Source organism: Magnolia sinica, chromosome 13, assembly GCF_029962835.1.
Source record: "Magnolia sinica isolate HGM2019 chromosome 13, MsV1, whole genome shotgun sequence".
NCBI lineage: Eukaryota > Viridiplantae > Streptophyta > Magnoliopsida > Magnoliales > Magnoliaceae > Magnolia > Magnolia sinica.
In genome coordinates this window covers 8,705,542-8,726,694 of record NC_080585.1, presented here as the reverse complement: position 1 = coordinate 8,726,694, position 21,153 = coordinate 8,705,542, and the positions used below count along the sequence as shown (strand labels likewise).

At 40.9% G+C, this 21,153-nt stretch overlaps 1 protein-coding gene across 2 annotated transcripts; it reads left to right on the top strand.

The window, feature by feature from the left end:
- The first annotated feature begins 921 nt into the window (after positions 1-921).
- LOC131222690 (DDT domain-containing protein DDR4) lies at positions 922-20,227 on the top strand. 2 transcript variants are annotated; one of them, XM_058217853.1, is made up of 12 exons: positions 922-1,446; positions 1,524-1,634; positions 13,189-13,275; positions 13,377-13,414; positions 13,498-13,579; positions 14,838-14,944; positions 15,133-15,289; positions 15,819-15,911; positions 16,070-16,193; positions 18,351-18,393; positions 18,539-18,724; positions 18,818-20,227. In XM_058217853.1, exons 1-12 carry the CDS (start codon positions 1,108-1,110, stop codon positions 19,545-19,547), a joined length of 2,097 nt encoding a protein of 698 aa, XP_058073836.1. In that variant the 5' UTR covers positions 922-1,107; the 3' UTR covers positions 19,548-20,227. The 2 variants fall into 2 exon arrangements, with proteins under 2 accessions (XP_058073836.1, XP_058073835.1); XM_058217852.1 differs by having other exon boundaries at positions 18,536-18,724.
- The last annotated feature ends 926 nt before the right edge of the window (positions 20,228-21,153 follow it).

Genomic DNA, 21,153 nt, shown 5'->3' with positions numbered 1-21,153 from the left:
CCATCATTTAGATGGTTTAATTTGAGTTATATATATGCCACGTATGCAACTTGTAGGTAATCTCTAAGTACCCGCGTATCATCCATCACACACTGCCAGAGTATCAAAGGTTTTTTTTCCCGAAAAGAAAAGACTTGCGTGGTGTGGTACGCTGTGCTTTTCTTAACCACACGCACTACTCCCAACAGACATCCTAGCCGTAAATCTGGCGGGCCATATGCTCCGAAAAGTCAGGACAATCAGTTCAGCACGCTCGCTCACTTTTTCGAAGATAATGGACGGTTTGAAAATACGAAAAGCCCACATTCGCGAGGAGTGGACCCACCTACTCAGGGGCCAAAGCAGATGAACGGTCGTCAAACAGGACGCACGTGCACGGGGACTCCTCCCATACACCTGCCAATTCGCACGTGTACAGCGTGTATAGGTGCGTGTGGTTTTATCAAACTCGTGCGGTAAAAATTCCTCCCCCCAAACACATGGACATATATAGTGGGAGATAAAAAACTTTTATACTGTTGGAGAGAGTGATTTTTCATACGCATGCACTCATGACTTGTATAATTGGAATATTCAACATTCAAGTTAAACCGATAAAATAGTGGGACCCACTATAGATGGATGATAGGGTAATCATTACACTCCTTTGATATCAAACGGTTCCGATTGGATGAAATCTAATGAATGATCCAAAATAGAAAAATGTTATCTTCAAATTCATACAATTGTAGAATTTATATATATCTACAATAGATAATACAAATTTGACGGTCTAGATTAAGATAATTACATTACACGTATATAATTTCTGAGCGCATTCGTTTGGATCGTCACAATCTGCTAGAGTACCAAATGACACTGTACACCGAAATCCTATTGAAATCAACTACCATATACCAAAATGAACTCCGTGTATTCACCTTCTCTCTCTCTCTCTCTCTCTCTCTCTCCAGCTTTAAAACCTCCCGATTTCCCTCTTTTGTGCTTCTTCGTCCTCGGCCCGATTCCTCTTTACCCGACTCGCTCTCCGACTCAGCATCCTTTCCCCACCGTCCGATCCTCTTCTCAATCTCTCCCTTTTCAAAATTCTAACTGTCGGATTCTACCATGTCCGAAGAAGCCTCAACAGCGACCCACCCCGACGGATCTTCTTCGGAAGATCCGCCGCGTCGGAATCACACGGGTCGCAAGACCCGTCTCCCCCGCGCCTGCACTTCCCGCCCTCCCACTCATCTTTACCCAACCTCCCCCATCCATCGCCGTCCCGACCGCAGACCCGACCGCAGGTCAGATCGCAAGCCCGCCACCGCTGCTGGCGACGACGACCAGCAGCCACAATGCAGCAAGATCATCACGCCGCTCGTTCACTCCCCGCCCCCGTCGCAGCTGCCTCGGTGGGGCCTACGGTCCATGTGGGAGTTGGCTTCCCTCCTCAACCTCCTACACGTGAGTGTGCACGAACCGACGGTCCTCTTCTTGCCTTCTTGATCTCTCTGAGCTCACCGCTGTTTGCATTTGTGCAGGTCTTCCGGCCTCTTTTAAATATCGGAGTCGAGTTTTCTGCGGAGGAGCTCGAGACCGCCTTGATCACGCCGAACAACACGTTGGGTGATATTCACATTCCACTGTTAAAGGTTGGTCAAGTCCGGCTTTGGATTATAAATCTTGTTAGGCTGTGTTTGGATGCAGGAGTGAACTGAATTGAGAACAGTGGGGTTTATAATCAAGTAGATGAGGAGGAAAATAATGATTTTTCATAGTATTCATAGTAAGGAAGTGCCCCTTGAATTGCAATTATGTTTCTTTTGACCTGAACTTGAAAGTAGTGTATTTGCAATTTGGAGCCCATTCACTTTATGTGAATGCTAAGGAAGGAAATTGCAAGTTGGTTAGTTGATCTTTACTAGACTAATAATTAGAATTCAATTTGATAGAGCATCCAAACTTGCCATTGCTTTTCATCAATTTTTTTCCTCTTTTGAATAGTGGCCGAAACTATTAGAGTAGAATGTTATGATTCTTCTCTTTTCTTTTTCAGTCAGCAATTGATGAGATTTTCGGTAGTATTGTTGTGAGCCTGCATTCTATCAACACAGTGGTTAATTTTTACTAATGGATAAATTATTTCAAAGAGAGAGAGAGAGAGAGAGCTACAACAACGGGAAGGAGTTTCCATAATACAATGCAGGCTGTTGTACCTCCCCTTTAAGAAGGATGAAAGTTGAAATCTTGAAGAAACCTAGAGACTATAGAAAACAGAATGTTTATCCCAGATACAAGATCCTTAATTTCATAAAAATAGAATCCAACTTCCATAGCTACAAGAATTTGTTAGATGCTCAATTCAACTAGTTCTAAGGGGATCCTTACACCATTATTGGCCTTTGGAGAGAGTTGGAGATGATTTGGAGCCCTTCACAGAGAACCTTTGATTTTGCTTCAAGGATATCATCAATCCCTATTGTATTGGAGATCACTTGTATAACATTACTTTGATCACCAGCTAGAATTCCCTCCTCCAATGGGATACTCTGTGGGAGGTGAAAACCCTTCCAACTTCATCTTTGGCTTTCAACCTTCAGCCAAATGAGTGAAATCTCTCAATGAGATTCACCTCCTGCCTAAGGCTTCCTTTGAGAGGTTTGCAATTGGCATAGAGCCTTTCCAACGGGCGTGAGAGTGTTCAGTCAAGTGAGACTCACCCGAATGAAACTCAGTGTTTGAAGTCCCGAGAAAGAAAGTCGAAATTGAAGTTGAAGTGAGAGTCCCACAAATGATGCCCTAGGAAATATTTAGTCATTGGGAGTCTTGATTTCCCACCAAAAGTTTGTTGCATAGTTGTGGACACGTTTCGGCATCCCATTGGACGAGAGGAGCTGTATTCCGTAGAATCTTAAGAACTAGGCAGACTAGCCCCTGTTGTAGAAGAAGCTAAGTGCCTGGTGCTTAGGCATTATCGCCTGTGTGTTGGTAGACTGACACTAGGAGCTCTACGCCTGGCGTAGAGTTTTTTTGAATAATCTTTCTGTGCTATATGCGTGGAGCACTTAAAGCTGAACTAAACAGGCATTAGGCTCCATTTGATGCATGTGGACTCGTTTTAAGGGATGGCAAAATCCATGCTAGCACTGCTATATTTTTAAATGCACACAGGCCTTCCCCCATGCTAGCTTTTCTGAACATCCTACTTAGTGCATTTGCTTCGATACCATCACAAAGAGAAAGGTGATATTGGGTACCCCACCGAAGGCCTCTTGAGCTATTTTTGCACATGGGCCTTCCCCCAATCTCCTAGTGCTCCTTCACCCAGACCTCCTTTTGGCTTGCCACCCTATGGCTGTGAGGAAAACCAAGTGATAGAGGTTCATTGTCCAACAATGCATCCTTCAAGAATACCTCACCCCTCCGAAAGGTTAGCCCCATCTTGTTCGTAACCTCTCCCAGCTTAGCCATGTTGTTCCACATCATTGATCCCCCATGTGCCGAATTTGATACTAGTTCCAAGTAGAAAGCATTTTAGGTTGTCTTTTTGCATTACATGTAAATTATGTCAATAAAAGAATAACTGTATGGGACTTCCTTTCAAATAGGAAAAATGGTTGTTGAAGTTCATAGAAAGAATTTTAAAAATTCCAGCATTTCCTTGTTGTGAAATACTTTTGAAGAATCACAACCTCATATGAACTTGATGCTTAAAAAAAAAGTAAAATCATCTTGACGTTGTCTTTGCTGGATCATTTCCATGCAAGTCTAAATTGTTGATGGGGTAACTGGATTGCAACATTGATGTTTGTTTTGGGTAATGGGATTACAACATTGATGGTTTTTTTATTTTTGTCAATTATTTTCTAGTTATTTTTATTAATTTTTTTGTGCATTCATTTTTGTCGAGCATTTGGAAATTCATTATCACTTCATCCAAGGAGAGACTCCGAAGTAGGCCCAATGAGCAAAGGGAGTTAGATTATAGTTCGGGCAAATGTCAAGTACTTATTGTGGTTCCAGCAAATTCATAGTTTTCCATCATATCAACAATTCAGATGCCTTCATGATGAATACGAGACATGCATCCAATGTCGTAGGCCAATGAAAAACCTGTACAATTCATTTGCTCACCTCACTTCCTCGTAGTTAGGAAAAGAAAATAGGAGAGGAAGATGCTCACCTCAATCCTCAAATGATATGCAAGAACCTACATGGGCCACATCATTAATTAAAATTGAGATATGCATCATAGAAATGGACCACCAAAATTTTCTCCCCCATTTGATACCAAGAAGGTGAAACCTTGGGGAGTGCTACGCAGTTCTGTCATAGGCATTTTCAATGCCTATCTTGATAATTCATGCATTGAGCATCTGACCTTTGAATGATGTCAATGACTTTGTTCACTACAAGGTACCATGAAGGATTTGCCAAACGGTGACAAAGCTCATTTGGTTCTGGCCTTTTTGCGCAACATGGAGCCTTCCAAAACCTTTCTCGGATCATTGTCCAGTTCTTCTGGAAGTGTCCAGAAGACGAGGAGGATTGGGGGCCAAGACCTTTCCGATTTGAGCTAGCTTGGCTTGAAGTTGAAGGTTGGGGTCAAATATTGTAGAGTGGTGGGACTCCTTTTCAGTGGTAGGGGGGGTGCCGGTGTTTCTCTATTCCAGAAATTAAAGCGGTTAAAGCAGAAAATATGGATTTGGAAAAAGAGATTCTTTTTGGCCGGGAGGAGGAAAATGATGAAATCCTTATGCAAATTCAAAGGTTAGATTCCAAAGAAGAGGAAGAGGATCTATCGGATGATGATAAGGCTTGGAGGACTTCGAACAATGCTAGGTTGAGGGAGGACCAGGATATCAAATGGCGTCAAAGGTTTAGGGCAATCTGGTTGAAAGTGAGAGATAAGAATACCAAGTTTTTTCGAAATGGCTAGTGTAAGAGCACGCGTAAAAGATCTCTTTGTCAGTGGTGGATGGTCAAAGGACCAATGGGAAGTAAAAAATTTGCTATTATGTAGTCCAGTTCTGTAAAAACCTATTGTCTAAGGAATGGGGAATTAGGCCGGCGCTTGACAATATGCATTTTGAAGCAATTGCGGCTGAAGAGGTGAACTCGTTGGAAAAACCGTTTTCAGAAGATGAAATCAAGTAAGCAGTGGTAGATTTGGGTAGTCATAAGGCTCTTGGTATAGATGGTTTTCCAATGGCATTCTTTCAGAAAATTTGGCTATGTGTGAAAGGTGATGTCATCGAGATCATCCAAGAATTTTTCGAGAAGGGCTTAATTGCAACACAATTAGGAGCTACTTTTATAACATTGATTCCCAAAAGGAAGGAGTAGAATGTTTAAAAGACTTTTGTTCTATCAGTCTGTTGGGGGTCTATATAAGATTTTTTCAAAGGTGTTGGCTTTTAGATTCAGGAAAGTATTGGGCAATGTTATTTCAGAATCTCAAGGGGCCTTTGTGGATGGAAGGCAAATCGTAGATTGCTCTCTCTTGGCTAATGAGTGTGTTGATTCCTACTATAGGAGAGGAGAGGAATGAATGGTTTGCAAGCTTAATGTGGAAAAAGCTTACGATCATGTGGATTGGTCATTCCTTGGTTGTATGTTGGGCATATTAGGATGTGGCCCAAAATAGCATTTTTGGATTCATACTTATGTCAGCTCGGAAAAATTCTCCATATTGGTGAATGGTTCGCCAAAAGGCTTTTTGGCAGCTTCCCGTGGATTGTATCAAGGTGATCCTTTATCCACTTTCCTTTTCGTCACAATCATCAAGGCCCTCGGTAAAATGTTAGATAAAGAGGTTCAAGTGGGGTTGGTAAAAGGCTTTGAGGTGGATAATATGAATTTTTAGATTTCTCATATACAGTATGCGGATGATACACTTTTTATTGTGCAAGGCAGATGATTTTTTTGTAGGAAATCTTCGCTCGATTGTAATAAGTTTTGAGGTGGTCTCTTGTTTGAAAGTCAATGTTTCCAAAAGTGAGATCTTAGGGGTAGGCATTTCCAAAGAAAGGGTGCGGGCTTTTGTAGAGGTGTTCGGGTGGTGGTGCAAAGAAGCTTCTTTTCCAACAACGTACTTGGGGCTACCGTTATGTATAGGGGGACCGGCAAAGCACATGTGGGAAATGTGTGAAAGAAAGATCTCAAAATGGCAATCGAGTTACTTATCTATGGGCGGGAGGATGGTAATGATTAAATCATCTATGTCGAATCTTCCACTCTATTTTATGTCTCTTTTCAAGTGCCTAAAATCCATTCTGAAGGCATTGGAGAGACAAGGAAGGGATTTCTTATGGGAAGGGTCGAGGGAGAGGCACAAGTTCCATCTCGTATGAAATGAGATGATGTTTGTAAACCATTGGTTCCAGGAGGAGCGGGGATCTTAAAGTTGGAAGAGATGAATCTAACTCTATTGGGAAAATGGGCATGGAGGTTTGGGTCGGAAGAAGAGGCTATGTGGATGGAAGTAATAGTGAAAAATACGGGGTAGAGGATGAAGGCTTCATCCTTGTATCGATGTTCTTACTTGTGGAAATCGGTGAGGTCCTTGAAAGAGAGTGTGGGAGGGAGTATACTTTCATTTGGGAGATGGTGAGAGAATTAGATTTTGGGATGATAGGTGGGTGGGAGATGTGAGGTTAAGTGAGAGATTTCCATCTTTAGCAAGGCTTAGCTAGGGAGGAGGGGGAGATGGTGAGTAATTGTTTTTCAATAAGAGGGGAGGAAGTCACATGCAGTGTTTAAATTATCGGCGATATTATCGAATTATCGCCGATAATTTCGGTATCGCAGGAGTTCTGACATTGAAACTCCATTTTTTCCTTTCTCTTCCTAATATCACTGATTTTTCGGCGATTTTATCGATTTTTTGCGAAAAGTCCAGTTGTCAGTGAGAAATCGCGGGATAACTGTAGCAAACAACTCATTTTCAACGATAACAGGACTGATAACATTGGAGCGTTGCGTAAATACGGAAAATATCCCCCAAAAAAAGGAAAAAAATGGGGAAACTTGCGGATTTCTGTACCTGTAGAAGAGGAGGGCCAATCGTAGAAGAGGATGGGTGAACGGAAAGTGCGGTGGGCCAATTGATTGATCGGTGTGCCATAAGTGCCATCCAGTCTCTACTTTCCAGTTTTTTTCTTCGAATACTCAAAAATTCCAAACCTAAAGATGATTTCGGCGAAGAATCTTCTAAAGATTAGGGATTTGGAGAGACTTTCTTTCGAAATTTTAGGGTTTTGAGGGTTCTCTTCCGAAACCCTCTTTCGTTTCGAAAATAGCGCGATGGGTTTTTATGGGCGCGGATCGGCTACTTATAGGTTGAGTAGCGAGACTGCTACTGAAGTGACGTCACCAGGTTCTGTGGGCCCCACCATGATGTATGTTTTGTATCCACGTCGCCCATCCATCTGGAGAGATCATTTTAGCATAAGATCCAGAGAATGAGTCACATCCAAAGCTCCAGTGGACCCCACCACAGAAAACAGTGGGGAGAGTGACACCTCCATTAAAAACTTCTAAAGGCCACAAAAGTTTTCGATCAAGCTGATATTTGTGTTTTTTTCCCTTCTTTAATGTTTTTGTTAACTTTTGAACAGGTTGGATTTTGATAAAACATCATGGTGGGCCTTGGGAAGTTTTCAACGGTGTACATCAATCTTCCCGCTGTTTTCTGTGGTGGGGTCCAGTAAAGCTTTGGATCTGCCTCGTTCTCTGGGTAATGCCTTAAAATAATATCTCCAAATGAATGGACGTTGTGGATTCAATACGTACATCATAGTAGGGTCCACAGAACTTGGTGACGTGTAGCGAGTCTCGTTACTCAACCGGTCAGTATCTAATCCGCGTCCGGGAAATCAGATTGCGTATTGGTTACTCAGTACGCTCTTATTGTACTGAGTGAACTCTGTTAGGCCCACTGTCAATGTATCTGGTCTATCCATGCCGTCCATCCGTTTTTCCATCTTATTTTAGGGGTTGAGACTAAAATTTAAGCATACCCAAAGATCAAGTGGACCATACCATTGGAAACCGTTGGAATAATAACTTCCACCGTTGAAACATTTCTTGGGCCCACAGTGATGTTTATTTCTCATCCAACCTGTTCATAAGATAACATAGACATGGATGAAGAGAAAACACAAATACAAGCTTAATCCAAAACTTCTGTGGCCCCCCAGAAATTTTCAACGGTAGATGTTCAATTCACACTGTTTCCCATTGTGTGTTCCACTTGAGGTTTGGATATACTTCATTTTTAGGCTCAAGCCCAAAAATTATCTATTAAAATGGATGGACGGAGTGGATAAAATACATAAATCACGGTGGACCCCACAGAGTTTACTCAGTACGCTTAGCCTATGAGTTACTCGGTACGCAATCTGCTTCCTTTTACTTTTAGCGTGGTGTGCGGGTGCCAACTTCAGTGGCGTCTGGACATCACCAAGTTCTGTGGACCCCACCACGATGTATGTGTTATATCCACATGGTCCATCCAATTAGTGAGATCATTTTAGGTAGTGAACCCAAAAATGTGGCAGGTCCAAAGTTAGGGTGGACCACACCGCTAAGGCAGTGGGGACAATGATTCCTACCGTTGAAACCTTCCTAGGCGCTATGGCCCACAGTGGTGTTTATTTGTCATCCAAGTTGTTCATAAGATCACACGAAGATGGATGAAGGTAAAATACAAAAATGACATGGATCCAAAACTTTTGAGGCCCCTAATGATTTTTCAATGGTAGGCATGTTCAATTCATATTGTTTCATGTGGTGTGGTACATTTGAGCATTGGATATGCTTCATCTTTGGGACAAGCCTTAAAATTATCTTGTAAAATGGATGGATGGGGTGGATAAAATACATAAATCACAATGGCCCCCACACAGTTGACTTAGTACGATAAGCGTACTGATTTATACGGCACGCACATGTCACTTATTTGTATCCGTGGATTGATGGGTCGATGTTATGTGGGGCCATCATAATGATAAATATTTTATCAATGCCGTCCATTTATTTTGATAGATAACTTTAAGGCATGAATCCAAAATGAGACAGATCTGCATGACTGCATCTAAGATGGACCACACTAAGGGAAATAGTGGTGATTAAATGTCCACCATTAAAAACTTCATAGGGCCATTGTAATGTTTTTTTTTTGCCATCCAACCTCTTGATTAGGTCACACAGATCTTGATCAAGCGAAAACACGGTATAGATTATGTTAGAATTTGCCACATGTACCATTTTCAAATGCTAGGTATCAAGTGTCATACGCAGCCTGAGTATCAAATACTATACTGATTGAATAATCTAATCCATCCTTGATTTGACATCTTTGAGTTCATTTGCTTTTACATGTCTTAATTACTTTATGCCAGCTGCATTTGTATTATATAAACTCATTTTGGTTACTATTTGAGTGATTTCTTACGACAACGCATGCCTTTTGACCCCCATTAAATGGAAACTTCTAATTTAATGTATTCTTTTTGCAAATTTTTCATTCCTAAATATGTAAATATGTGTATTTAGGCATGTCCTGAAGTTTCACTAAAAAATTCCACCATTTTCTCTATGTTTCCCCCCTTTTCCCAGCATTTCCAGTTATCGGCGAATTTATCGGTGATAAAGATATTATATCTTTATCTCCAGCCAGCGAAACTTGTAACGATACTGACAATTCGAACACTTGTCACGTGGATGCCTATTTTTAGAAGGAATCTTTTGGATGGGGAATTTGAAAAGTTGGTACTTTTGCTTGAGCTGTTATCAAACTTTTCTCCTATTTTATCAGAAGTCGATTCCTTGGGATTGTTCAAGTCTAAGACAAGATCTTTCTCAGTTGGATCATTTTAGAGATTCCTGAGCGCGTCGGTCGAATATTCTGAGGTGGCGACAACTAGAGGTGTACACGAGTTGAGCTAGGCACAGCTCGACTTGGCTCGGCCACTTGCTAACCCCAGCTCGAACTCGGCTCGGCTCGGTCCTCGAGCCTTACCCGCCAACTTTGCTCGGTTTGGTCAGTAGCTCGGGCCGGTTCGAGTCGAGTTCAAGCCAAGATTGAGCCGAGTTCACCTGTGCAGCATTTTCACAAACACATGGAATGCACCTTCAAAATCTCACTGTATGTAAAACAACAACAGTGGTTTTACGGGTATTTCATCAAACACCTTGTAAGCAACATAAAAATCAAGAAAAAAAAGGGTATTTGTTTCATATACATACCTTCCTTGCCACCTGCCACACTTCGTTGAGTCATTTCATCAAACACTTGGTGAGCAACATCAATATCAAAGTAACCGAGTCACCTAACTGGTTTGATCCGAGTTTGATTCGAGTTGGGTTTGATCCGAGTCGAGTTGAAATTTTTTCGAGCTCAAAAAATCAGCTCAACTCTGCTCGAACTCAGTTTCGAACTGAGTCGAATCGAGCTTTTTCGAGTCGAGTCGAGCGAGCTAATCGAGCTAACTCGGTTCGTGTACAACCCTATCGGCAACGACTTTCCTATGGCACTATGGTGCTTCTTTGAAGCTGGCGGCTTTCGGTCGTCTAGTAGGCAGGAACAAAGTGCTAACAATAGACAATCTTTGTAAGCGGAATATGTTTCTCCCAAACGTTTGCGTGATGTGCTTCAAAGATGCAGAATCTGTGGATCACTAATTCATTTACTGCGTATTTGCTAGGGAGGTGTGGGGTCTTCTTCTTCAATCTTTCGGGGTTCTATGGGTGTTCCCGAAGACTATGGAGGAATTTCTCATTGCTTGGCACGGTGGGGGGAGAGGGAAAGAAGGTAAAAGGGCCTGGTGATTAAGTTTTTTAGTGACCCTTTGGCTTTATGGTGGGAAAGAAACCAACGCTGCTTCAACAACAAAATGAGAGGCCCGATGCAAGTTTTCGATAGGGCAGTTCTTATTTGAAAGATTGAATGGAAGTTTAGCTTTTTCAATCTTCTCTTCTTGCTTTTGAGGGGGCAATTCCCAGTGAGCCATGCAATGGCAGAAACTTTAGGAGCAGCCCCGTACATTAGACATACATTGTATGATGAGTATCTGCCCCTTGCGCTGATCAAGAAAGACGCAGGAACAGGGAACGAACCGAGAACTTTCAAGACCTTCTAGACTATTTGCCCCTCGTTTCTTTTATTCAGAAATGACCACAGGATAGTCAATAAGGTCATTCACCATAAAATCTTCTTTCTTTTATCCCCATGGCCCCATTGCCAAGCTCTTGTAAGGTTGGGGGCAGATTTTGGCATCAATCTGGCTATGCTGAAGAGCTTAAAGAATCGCCACTCTTATATTTGATGTAAACAAGCAGTGCAAGAATATGTGGTTAAGGGATTCTTTGTTCCTAAGGCAATGCCTGCAAGTGAGGAAGATGACCATCCCTGTACTCCTGGGCTGATCTACTCTGTTGGGCTTTGTCCTTTCTCACCGCCAGTGTTTTCATGTGCGGTAAGTGCTTATGCAATTGCATATGCCATTTTGGGGGAATATATCGCATATGCCATAGTGGCATGTGCGATTTTATGACCATCGAGCATTATGCTATGGCATATGCGATGGCTTATGTGATTATGTGATTGCATATGCGATTATGCCGTCACTTATATGGTTAAAACATGTAAAAATTTTGGGGGGCTGTGTGATGGCATATGTGATTATGTGATCGCATATGTACACACCCCTGTGGGTTGTATACAATTGCTTATGCTATTTGACAACAATGCCCACCACTCAACCACATATTATGACTCTTTGGTGCCGTGATAGAAACAAATTCTTGCATCAGGATTTTAACCTGACATTCTCCTAAAATTTCCATAGAGAAAATCTCGCCATGGACTGACTACTAGAATCCGCAGAAGAAGAAACCTGACCATAGATCCCTTTGGAAGCGCGTAACCCAAACTATTGCTCTTCTACATGGAAGTAGCTTTTACTGACTTCTATGTTTTTTCTACACTACCTGGTAGAGGGAAGCGAAATAGAGGTGTGAAGACACTCTGTCTGCACCAATTGTCTCCATGAAAGTGAATTTTTGACTTTTCTCTCACCCTAAGCAAAACACTTTGGCTGCAAAGACTCTGTGTTGTAAGCATTTCCTTCCTGGCTTTTGAAAGCGAATTGTTGACTTTTCTCTCACCCTAAACAAAATGCTTTGGCTGCAAAGACTCTCCGTCCTAAGCATTGCCTTCCGGGCTTCTGAAGCACCGTGTTGAGTAGCCAGTGTATACCAATCCCCATCAAGAAGCTGATACTTGTTTAAAATGACTTGCCTCCACAAACTATTTATTCTTCCCCAAAACTGCCACAACCACCTGATTCATTACCTTTAACGTCTCTATCTCTACCCCTCCTAGCTTCAGAAGTTAACACACTTCCATTCATCCAATTGGAACTTATGTTCATCTTCCGTTCCTTTCCATAAAATATCGCTTTGAAGCCTTTCTGATTTTTTGATAATGGCAAAGGGGGTTCGCCCAACCTTAGCAATGTGGTCTCATGTAGGCTGACAGGGAAAAATTGCTGGAGGTTGGCGGCATTTCTAGACCTATGTATATGCATGATATATAGGGAAACCACTAAACGCATCGTGTATTCTATAAGGTTAAAGGAACTCATGTTTAAGTGAAAATCTGATCCCCTTTTTATAGCATCACCCACCTTTGTCTTTCTAACATACCCAACCTACTTTGAAGGGCTACTACACCTTATCAGAAAGACTTTGCTACTTTGGATTTTTCCACTGGTTCATTCTCTGTTTTATTGTGTTTCATTTTCAATCTTCTTTGGAGAAAAAAGGTTTAAATGTTTAATTGCTACATGATCACCCTCTGCTGTAATTTGCTACTTCCCCATGTTTGCTGGATCTTACTTATAGTCAGCAGGATGGCCTCCACTCTCAAGGATTCTGATTTGCAACATGGATATTTGGCATTACACCTTCCTGATGATCTGAAGATATCAACTGTTTCTTCATTTAATTGCTGATGGTTTCTGTTGTCTTTCAGTGAACTTGATTGAAATTTGTGTCTCACTTTCAGTTATAGTGTTGCTTTAATTTATATGATTGTGGCATGGGAAATGCAAAGTAATTTGGTCTATAGCATGACTAGGATTGCTTGTCATGCGCATCAATCCTGTTTTGAGTTTTGATTTTTGTAATTTTATTTTACAGGCAATACCTCCTATCGCCCGCATGGCACTGGGACGTGCTACTTGGGTAACAGTATTGTGCAGGAAGTTGAAGGCCTGGTGGCATTGGGTATGTGATTCTAGCAGTTCTTGACTTTTTTATTCTAATGCATCACAACATGATAGGGTCTTTAGTAAGTGGAACTAACATGAGTTGGTATTATATTGCAGGTTGCAGATGGGGAGATTCCGATTGTTGCATCTCATGGGTGAGTAGCTTTTCATGCATGCAGTCCATGAACATTTTGAAGAAATTTCTGAACTGATGTGTTGGTAATGTTAACTTGTTAAGAGCGGAGGTTGAAGCATATAAGACTCTTGATCCTGGGACTCGGGTACTAATCTTGAAAGCGCTATGTGATATCCGTGTCGAGGTATAATCTTTTTCAGAGACAGTTCCTGCCCTTATGTTATCTTTATGCCAGTCAGTATCTTTGTTCCTCATTTTAGATGAATCTGTCTTGGTTTGTGTTTGGATGTTCAGATTCCATTTGTCCCAAATATCATATATTTTCCATGTTTCATTCAGCCATATTTTCTAGTTTTGTGATGCAAACTAATCTGTGAAATCTTCTTTCAGTGGTTCAGTGCTAATGTTGAACATTCTTATGCACTGTCACTAACACCTATGTTGCGGTTTTGTGCTGCAGTTATTATTTAGCGACCTGCACAGGGCATGAACATTTATCACAACCTTTAGCATTTTAAATCTTACCTTATGCTCAGACTTGATCTAGTGATATAATTTTAGTGCTAATGGTTGTTCAAGGCAATCACTGTCCATTGGCTTTTGAGTTTTTATCACTTTTTTTTTTTAATTTTTTAATTTTTTTAATCCCTTGAAGAATCCTTAGATGGCAATATTTATTTTCCAAGTTAAACTAATTCAATAGTGTTCTTGATTTGAAGCAAGAATTTGGTCAGAACTTCATTAAGAATTCTGTAAAACTTGGGACATGAATGTTATCATGAACCTCTTGTTGCTCATTGTTCCAACTGTTAGCCTTTGTTCAGAGCTGATATAGTAGGTATCTGATCTGAGTTAAAATTTTATGCTAATCTTTGTTTGTGGTTTTATGCATTTCAGTCTATGTAATTTGGACAAGCACACGTGTATTTTTATCGGACACCAGTATTGGGTTGTCTGACATGGAGGCTTGTGAACCCCAGATTTGCTTGCACATCTGTACAAAACTTAAAATAATATAATGTTTTATTTTGATAGTATATTTCAATTATTTATATGTAGTTATAAACACACGACATCATCATCACCATCTAAGCCTTTTCCCAACTAACTGGGGTCGGCTACATGAATCCCACTCTATCAAGGGCCATAACTTGATTAACTTCAGTTAGACCATAGGTCATTAAGGGCCATAACTTCACCTATAAATATAGGACTGATCTTGTATTTGTTAAAACGGATCGCAAAAATAAAAGATAATAATAACTGCACATAAAAAATGTCTTTTACTTTGAGCTGTGTCCAGGAGTGTTGAGTACATGGACATGGACTTGTGCTGACATGGTTCCATTTGAAATAAGTGTTGTGCCTTTGTTAGATGGGTTTCTCTTAAGCATTACTTGCCATGTAATTCATGAAAAGTTCACTCCAGGTTCTTTTTGCAGCAAGAAGACATTCGAAGCTATATTGATGACTCTATAAAACATGGGATACAACTCTCTGCATTTCGTAAAGAACGAATTGGGGGCGATTCGCATGGGACTTCATACTGGTAACCTAGATGAACTTAATAAATTATCCGTTCTGATGAGTTCCGTGTAGTTATTTCTGTGAAATTCACCTCTCTTAGTTGACCTGAGGAATCTATCCACTATTTTTTTGTTGTTGCAATGTTTTCGTGTTTTCTACATTTGTTATGGCGTATCTGCTCTATACAACAACTATTTGTCTTCTGTGTAGGTATGAAGATGATCCAATCATCGGTCATCGATTGTACCGTGAAATTAGAAAAGTGGAGGTGAAGAAGATGAAGGCAAAGGGGATTCCATCCATTCCTATTGTATCTTGCCAATGGGAAACGGTTGCAACCAATTTAGATGAATTCCAAGAAGTTTCAGTAAGTTGTTCTGTTGGCGTTTGCTGTTTATAGTTTATCAGGATTCAGGATGTCTTTGTTTTTAAAATATTTTGTTTAATGGTGTGTTCTTGGCGGTGATAATCTTCTGGAATTCCCCCCCGTAAGGGAATTTAAATAGCGTAAACATATGAGAAATTTTATGGTCATTGGCCATAGATGTGTAGTGTCCTTGTCCCTGAGATTGTACCAGTGTGATAAGCTTCTAGGTCCTGACAGAATCCAAATCTCGGGGATTTCAAATCCTGGATTTAAGAAATCCAAATGCAAGCTGTCAAATAACCTCTTAGGTACATTGAATTTGGAAAGCTTTCTGAAGTAAGCTATCAAATAAAATCATTCTGCAACAATTGGTAGACTTGAAATCTCTTGCCAAACATTTTGGAAATTGAAAGACAGATTCCAGATGCCTTTATTTTTAGTTCAGCTTCTTGTGCATCTTTACTTCCTGTTCCCTTTCTTCTCCGTACTTGCCTTATGTTTTGTTTGATCTTTGTCCATTTGTTCCCAGGAGAAGCTTCTCTCAAGTAAAAACAGGACAGAGGCTGCACTTGGAAAGAGATTAAAATTCGATATTCTTCCAGAGATTGAAAAAATTCATAAGGTTCTGTTGGTCTTTAACATGGTTGTTTTCGATGGCTACTATTTTCTCTTTTCTGTGTGCACATGCATTTGAATATTGTGTTTGTCTGTTGCAACCTACAAGTGAAGGCGAGTTTCCTGTGGGAGCAATTGCTGATTTTCTGTTTACTACTTATGCAGAGGAAAGAGAGGTTGCTGAAAAAACAACACAGAGAAGCTCTCCTTCTTGATAGCTATTTGACTGCAGATGGGGTTGCATCAGGACGCTCCCTTCGTGACAGAAAACCTGTCACCTATACTTTTGGTAAGGACAATTTCGAGTACTCTGCATGATAACAGTCGCCTGTTATCAGGAGTCAAACCTATCAAGTGCTTCTGCTATAATGCTATTTCTTCACAGAATTAATGTTTCAAAAGATTGCCTCAGTGAATACTTATGGATCATCGTCTAAGCCTTATCCCAACTAATTGGGGTCAGCTACACGAATCCTATTCCACCATTCCCCTGTTTTGAGGATCATAATTCAGTAATTATGGATACTTTGTAAAAAGGAAAAAAAAAATATTAATCCAAAGTCTGCAGTTTCTTGCTTAATTGTACAGACCTTCTACTAAGGTGCCACTCCCACTTTCAATCACGATTCGGACTCACACTCCCATTCCTACTTCCTATTTATAGTTGCTAACATTTTAAAACAGATGCTTCCAGCTCCCGTGCCCAAATCTACTATGGCTTCTTTTCACGCTTCGTGCAACCATGGTTTCTTGCTTTATACCATGTATAACTGTGCCCAATATATTGTAGCACTGATCTTTTTGTTCCAATCAATATGGTAAAAGAATCTTTTAGCAGTAATTGACAACAAAACTTAGTGCATGGCACATACATTCATGACTTTGTACAGTAAGGAAAGGCTTCATATATGAAACCCCAGTGCAGTTTTTCAGGAACATTCTATGTGTTGCATGCACTTTTCTTTTAGAAATACTGTTGATTATGGTGAGAAAACAAAAAGATACATTAAAGAAAGGAGTTCCCAATACAAATAGAAGATCCAAGGACACTACCTTGAGCCAACAAATGAGCCACAGGCATTTTCCTCTCATTTCTCATGGATAAACAAAATGTTTAAACTAGAAGGGATGCTAGGGATCTTGTCAAAAATAAAGGAGAGCTTTCAAGGCTAAGAAAAGATCCGTGTTTGCCCATGAAACAACATTCTTACCGTCCCCTTTGAAGGGCCGTCAATGGATAGCCAGATCCATGGTTACTCAAGTATCTGAATTGATTTGATCAGATCTGGAGCCCATACACCGAGCCTTTATTGCTGATCGGGTTGGATCTGGGCCACAGACCTGAGTCCGATTAGAAATCGTTTGGGTCAGGTACCCATAGGATTCCCAAATATGCGATACTTTAGTTTTATCTTTTATTTAATTATATTTATTATTTAAAAACCACATAAAAGGCATTTTTACAGTGGATCATCTTTTTGGGCATGACACTATCTGCCTGTTTTGCATGACTGACGAAGAATCAGTGGATCATCTTTTTATCCATTGTCCCTTCATTTCCAAGATATGGGCAACGGTCTTATCCTCCTTCGGCGTCTCATGGTCCTTTTCAAAATCAATGGGCTGTCTGCTAAACACTTGGCACGGTGCTGGCCTAGGCAAACAAACAACAATAGTATGGAGAATCTCCCTGCTGGCCGTATGGTGGGCGGTATGGGAAGAACGAAATGGGAGGGTTTTTAACAATGTGACAAATTCAATTCTTTCTGTTCTATCCAGAGCCTATGGGTATATCATCGAGTGGGCCTCTAATGTAGTCAGCCTTAACCATTGTAATCTGCTGTATCCTGGAGGTTAATTAGTCTGCTATCTCAGCGGTCTAATCCCCTCTTTTTCTTTTTTAATGAAGTCTCTGTTATCTCTCTCTCTCTCTTTCTCAAAAAAAAAAAAAAGAAGGCATTTTTACAGGATATGGTCGAACCCTAGTTTGGACCTGATTCTATACCCAATTATGGATCCAAACCCTATTTTGAATCTGAACTCGTGCTCGAAAATACCCAACAAGACGCACTGAGACACCTGTATCTGATAGGATTTTGATCCAGTACCTCACATATGGTACCTCACATTGCTGTGGCTATATAGATAAAACCTCAGTGCATTTCTCTTGTTTTTGTTTTTTTCTTTCTGGCCATGGTATTATTTCTATACTGCATAGTTTCAAGGCATGCCTGGTTGGGGCAGCTTTGATCGAATCGGGTAGGATAGATTATGCTCTGGTCATCATCATAGGATTGTGTTTGGTTAATTGATATGTTTCATGTGTTTAGGAAACATGCCTTGGTTTCATTTCTCAATTTGTTTTATGTTCTCAATTGTCGTCTTACCTAGAAGCTCTATTTGTCACCCTTGATTACTGATGGTTTTGTATCAAATAATTTTGTAGATGATTATGACCGTTCAATCAATGAGGCTATAAAAGAAACCAAGTATGGAACTCATCACATTGGGCCATTTTGTCATCTTGTTCACTCCTGTAATATGTTGTAGGAAATAAGTGCCATTTTTTTTTACTATGCTGCCGATGCGCTTCTATGGCTGCAATTTTACTGTTTGATTTTATATGTTTAGAAGGAGGCAAGCATCTCCTGAACCTTTTACTAGAAGAGAAGTTGTTGCAAAGCCTGAGGTGTATACCAATGGTAGACGGAATGGTCTATCACAAGACCGTCGTCAAGTTTCCAATGATACACCATCCCCAAAGTCAACTGATTATGACGAAACTGATGGGGAGCATAAAGATGAGCCTCTGGATCGCGCGTATGTTTTTATCTTCTCAACTTTCCTTTCTAATTCTCTTGGTTTTGAGTTGCTCATCTATATGCTGACTGAATTCCTAATACTATCATGTAGCAATCGGCGTAGGCAAAGGCCTCAAAGATACTCAGCAAAAGAATTTGTGGAAGCTGTTTCAGATAATGAGGCAGACTATGACAGCAATGATGATATAGTTGGAGAAGCAGTATATGATGATGAGTATCTGAGAAGCCGAAAACAAAAGAGGACGGTGTCCAGCAGCTCTGAGGGAGACGAGGAATACCAGTGGGATGAGGAAAATGCCGAAGACGAGGAAGAAGATGAAGAAGATTCTTTGAGCATTAGTGAAGATATTGATGAGCCCCGCCAATCTAAGAAATTTCCAAGTCGCAGTCGGAGGGGAACAAAGTTGAGATCCGTTGACGAACTCCAGTCAGGCCTCAGACGGAGCAAGAGGGCCACTCGCAACCGCATTGACTACCGCCAATATGATATGTCAGACTCAGAAGCTGACTCAACGAAACTCGACAAGTCTAATGCATCAGATGGGCATTCAGATGCGAGCAATGATGTGGAAGACTCTTCTGAAAGTCAAGATTCTGGTGATGATGAACATGACCAGGAAATGAAAGATTCTGGACTGGTTGAGGAACGTGTCGAGACAGTAGATGGAGAGCAAAGCCCTTCCCTTGACAAAGCACATAGCCTCAATCTAGAAGGAAAGGTTGTACCAAAACGGCGATTTCTGGACCTGAATGAGCTTGCCCCAGGTACTGGTTTTGACGATGGGCCTAGCACAGTAATGAAAGATGAAGATGCAGACTAAGTTATAGGCATTACCCAAGAAGAGAATCCCACTGTGTTTTCTTCGTGTAGGCACATATTGTCTCAGGAACTGTGTCTATTTTCCCAAAGTGAAGGTTATGTATGATCTTCTCTATGGGAGGTGTACGATAATTCCAATTTTGGTAGGCTCGTGAAGGGGGTTATTGAGTTCCTTCTAGTCACACGAGGTGGGCCCCACAAACAACCATGCCGATGTAATTCATTCAGATGGTTTCAGCATGGAGCAAATGGTGTTTGTGAATGTAAAGATAGGGTAGTCTTCACCTTGATGTTTTACCATGGTCAACAATCCGTTAGTGGATGGCAAGTCATAGGGAGTCCTCTACTGGTATGTTCTTGCTTAACCAATGTACAATACCCCATACAGGCTGATATGGTATGTGGCATTTCAAATGTGCGAATTAGTTTTATCTGTTGGGTGCTTTGCATTGGTCTGCTTCCTAAGATGCTTTGGGGGAAGTAGAATGGCGAGACCCAATTGCTTGTTCTCATGGAAGTGTATCCAGCCCCCCCTAGAGAGGTAAACTGTGTCTCTTTTATTCGATAGCAACAACAGCATTGTTAGATTCATTTAACTTTGCAGTCTGAAATTTCTGTCATCCAGTTAAACTGTGATAACAACATATCATACGGAAAGAGGTGCATATGTTGAAATTGCTTGTGCAGTGCTTCTGTTGCATGTCCATGTTGTGACAATTAGTTTGATGAGAAAAATTTTTGTGGCCTTCATTAATGAGGTGATTCTTCACTAGAAATGGCTGTAAACCTAACATAAAAGACTTTTTTGGCTATGGATTGGCTATATTGTGACGGTTGTGACCTTCTTTAGCATGACTTGTCAATGACTTGCTTCTCTACATGCTGCAAATGTGTATGAGACCCCTACTAATCATCAGGTAGTCTATAATTGTAATTGATCATAAAACCCAAAAATCACACTGATCTGAAATTGTTTGGAGGATTTGGGCAAAAGAAAATGGATGATTATAAAGATTAGTTCGTTGAATGAATTCCTTTGATGGGAACTTTTTATCATAAAGGGTCTATGAGTCTGTGTGAATTTTGGATATGGGTCATTGTAGGTTGGACCTACCTGCTGATCGGTTCAGATTTTGAACCCGCTTGCCATGCGTATGCAAAGCAGGTCACCCATAGCAAGGAGGGGGATGTCAAAGGCGGGGCTAGTGACTGGTGTGGTCGGATCACCTCCTTTTCAAGGAGAGTTAATGCTTGTTGGGTATTCTGGTTTTGACATGACTCCACCCCCAAAAGAAGCGAGTTGGGCGTTTGAGCTAAGCCTGGAGATAGAAGTCCTCGTTCGTTTTTCGACAGTAAAGCAAGACGAAGCCCATGGGCTTATTATCGCAAGTCAGAACAAGTTGATAGGGGCTCTCTCTCTCTCTCTCTCTCTCTCTCTCTATATATATATATATATATATATATATATTATTTTATTTTTTATGCATTCATTCCCCTCCCATGTGGAAACATGGGGGCATAAAAGGCAAGTGAGGGATGGGCTTTCTCTTGATGGTTGGTTCATATCTCGTACCTGCTTGCCATGTGTATGGAAAGCAGGTCACCTG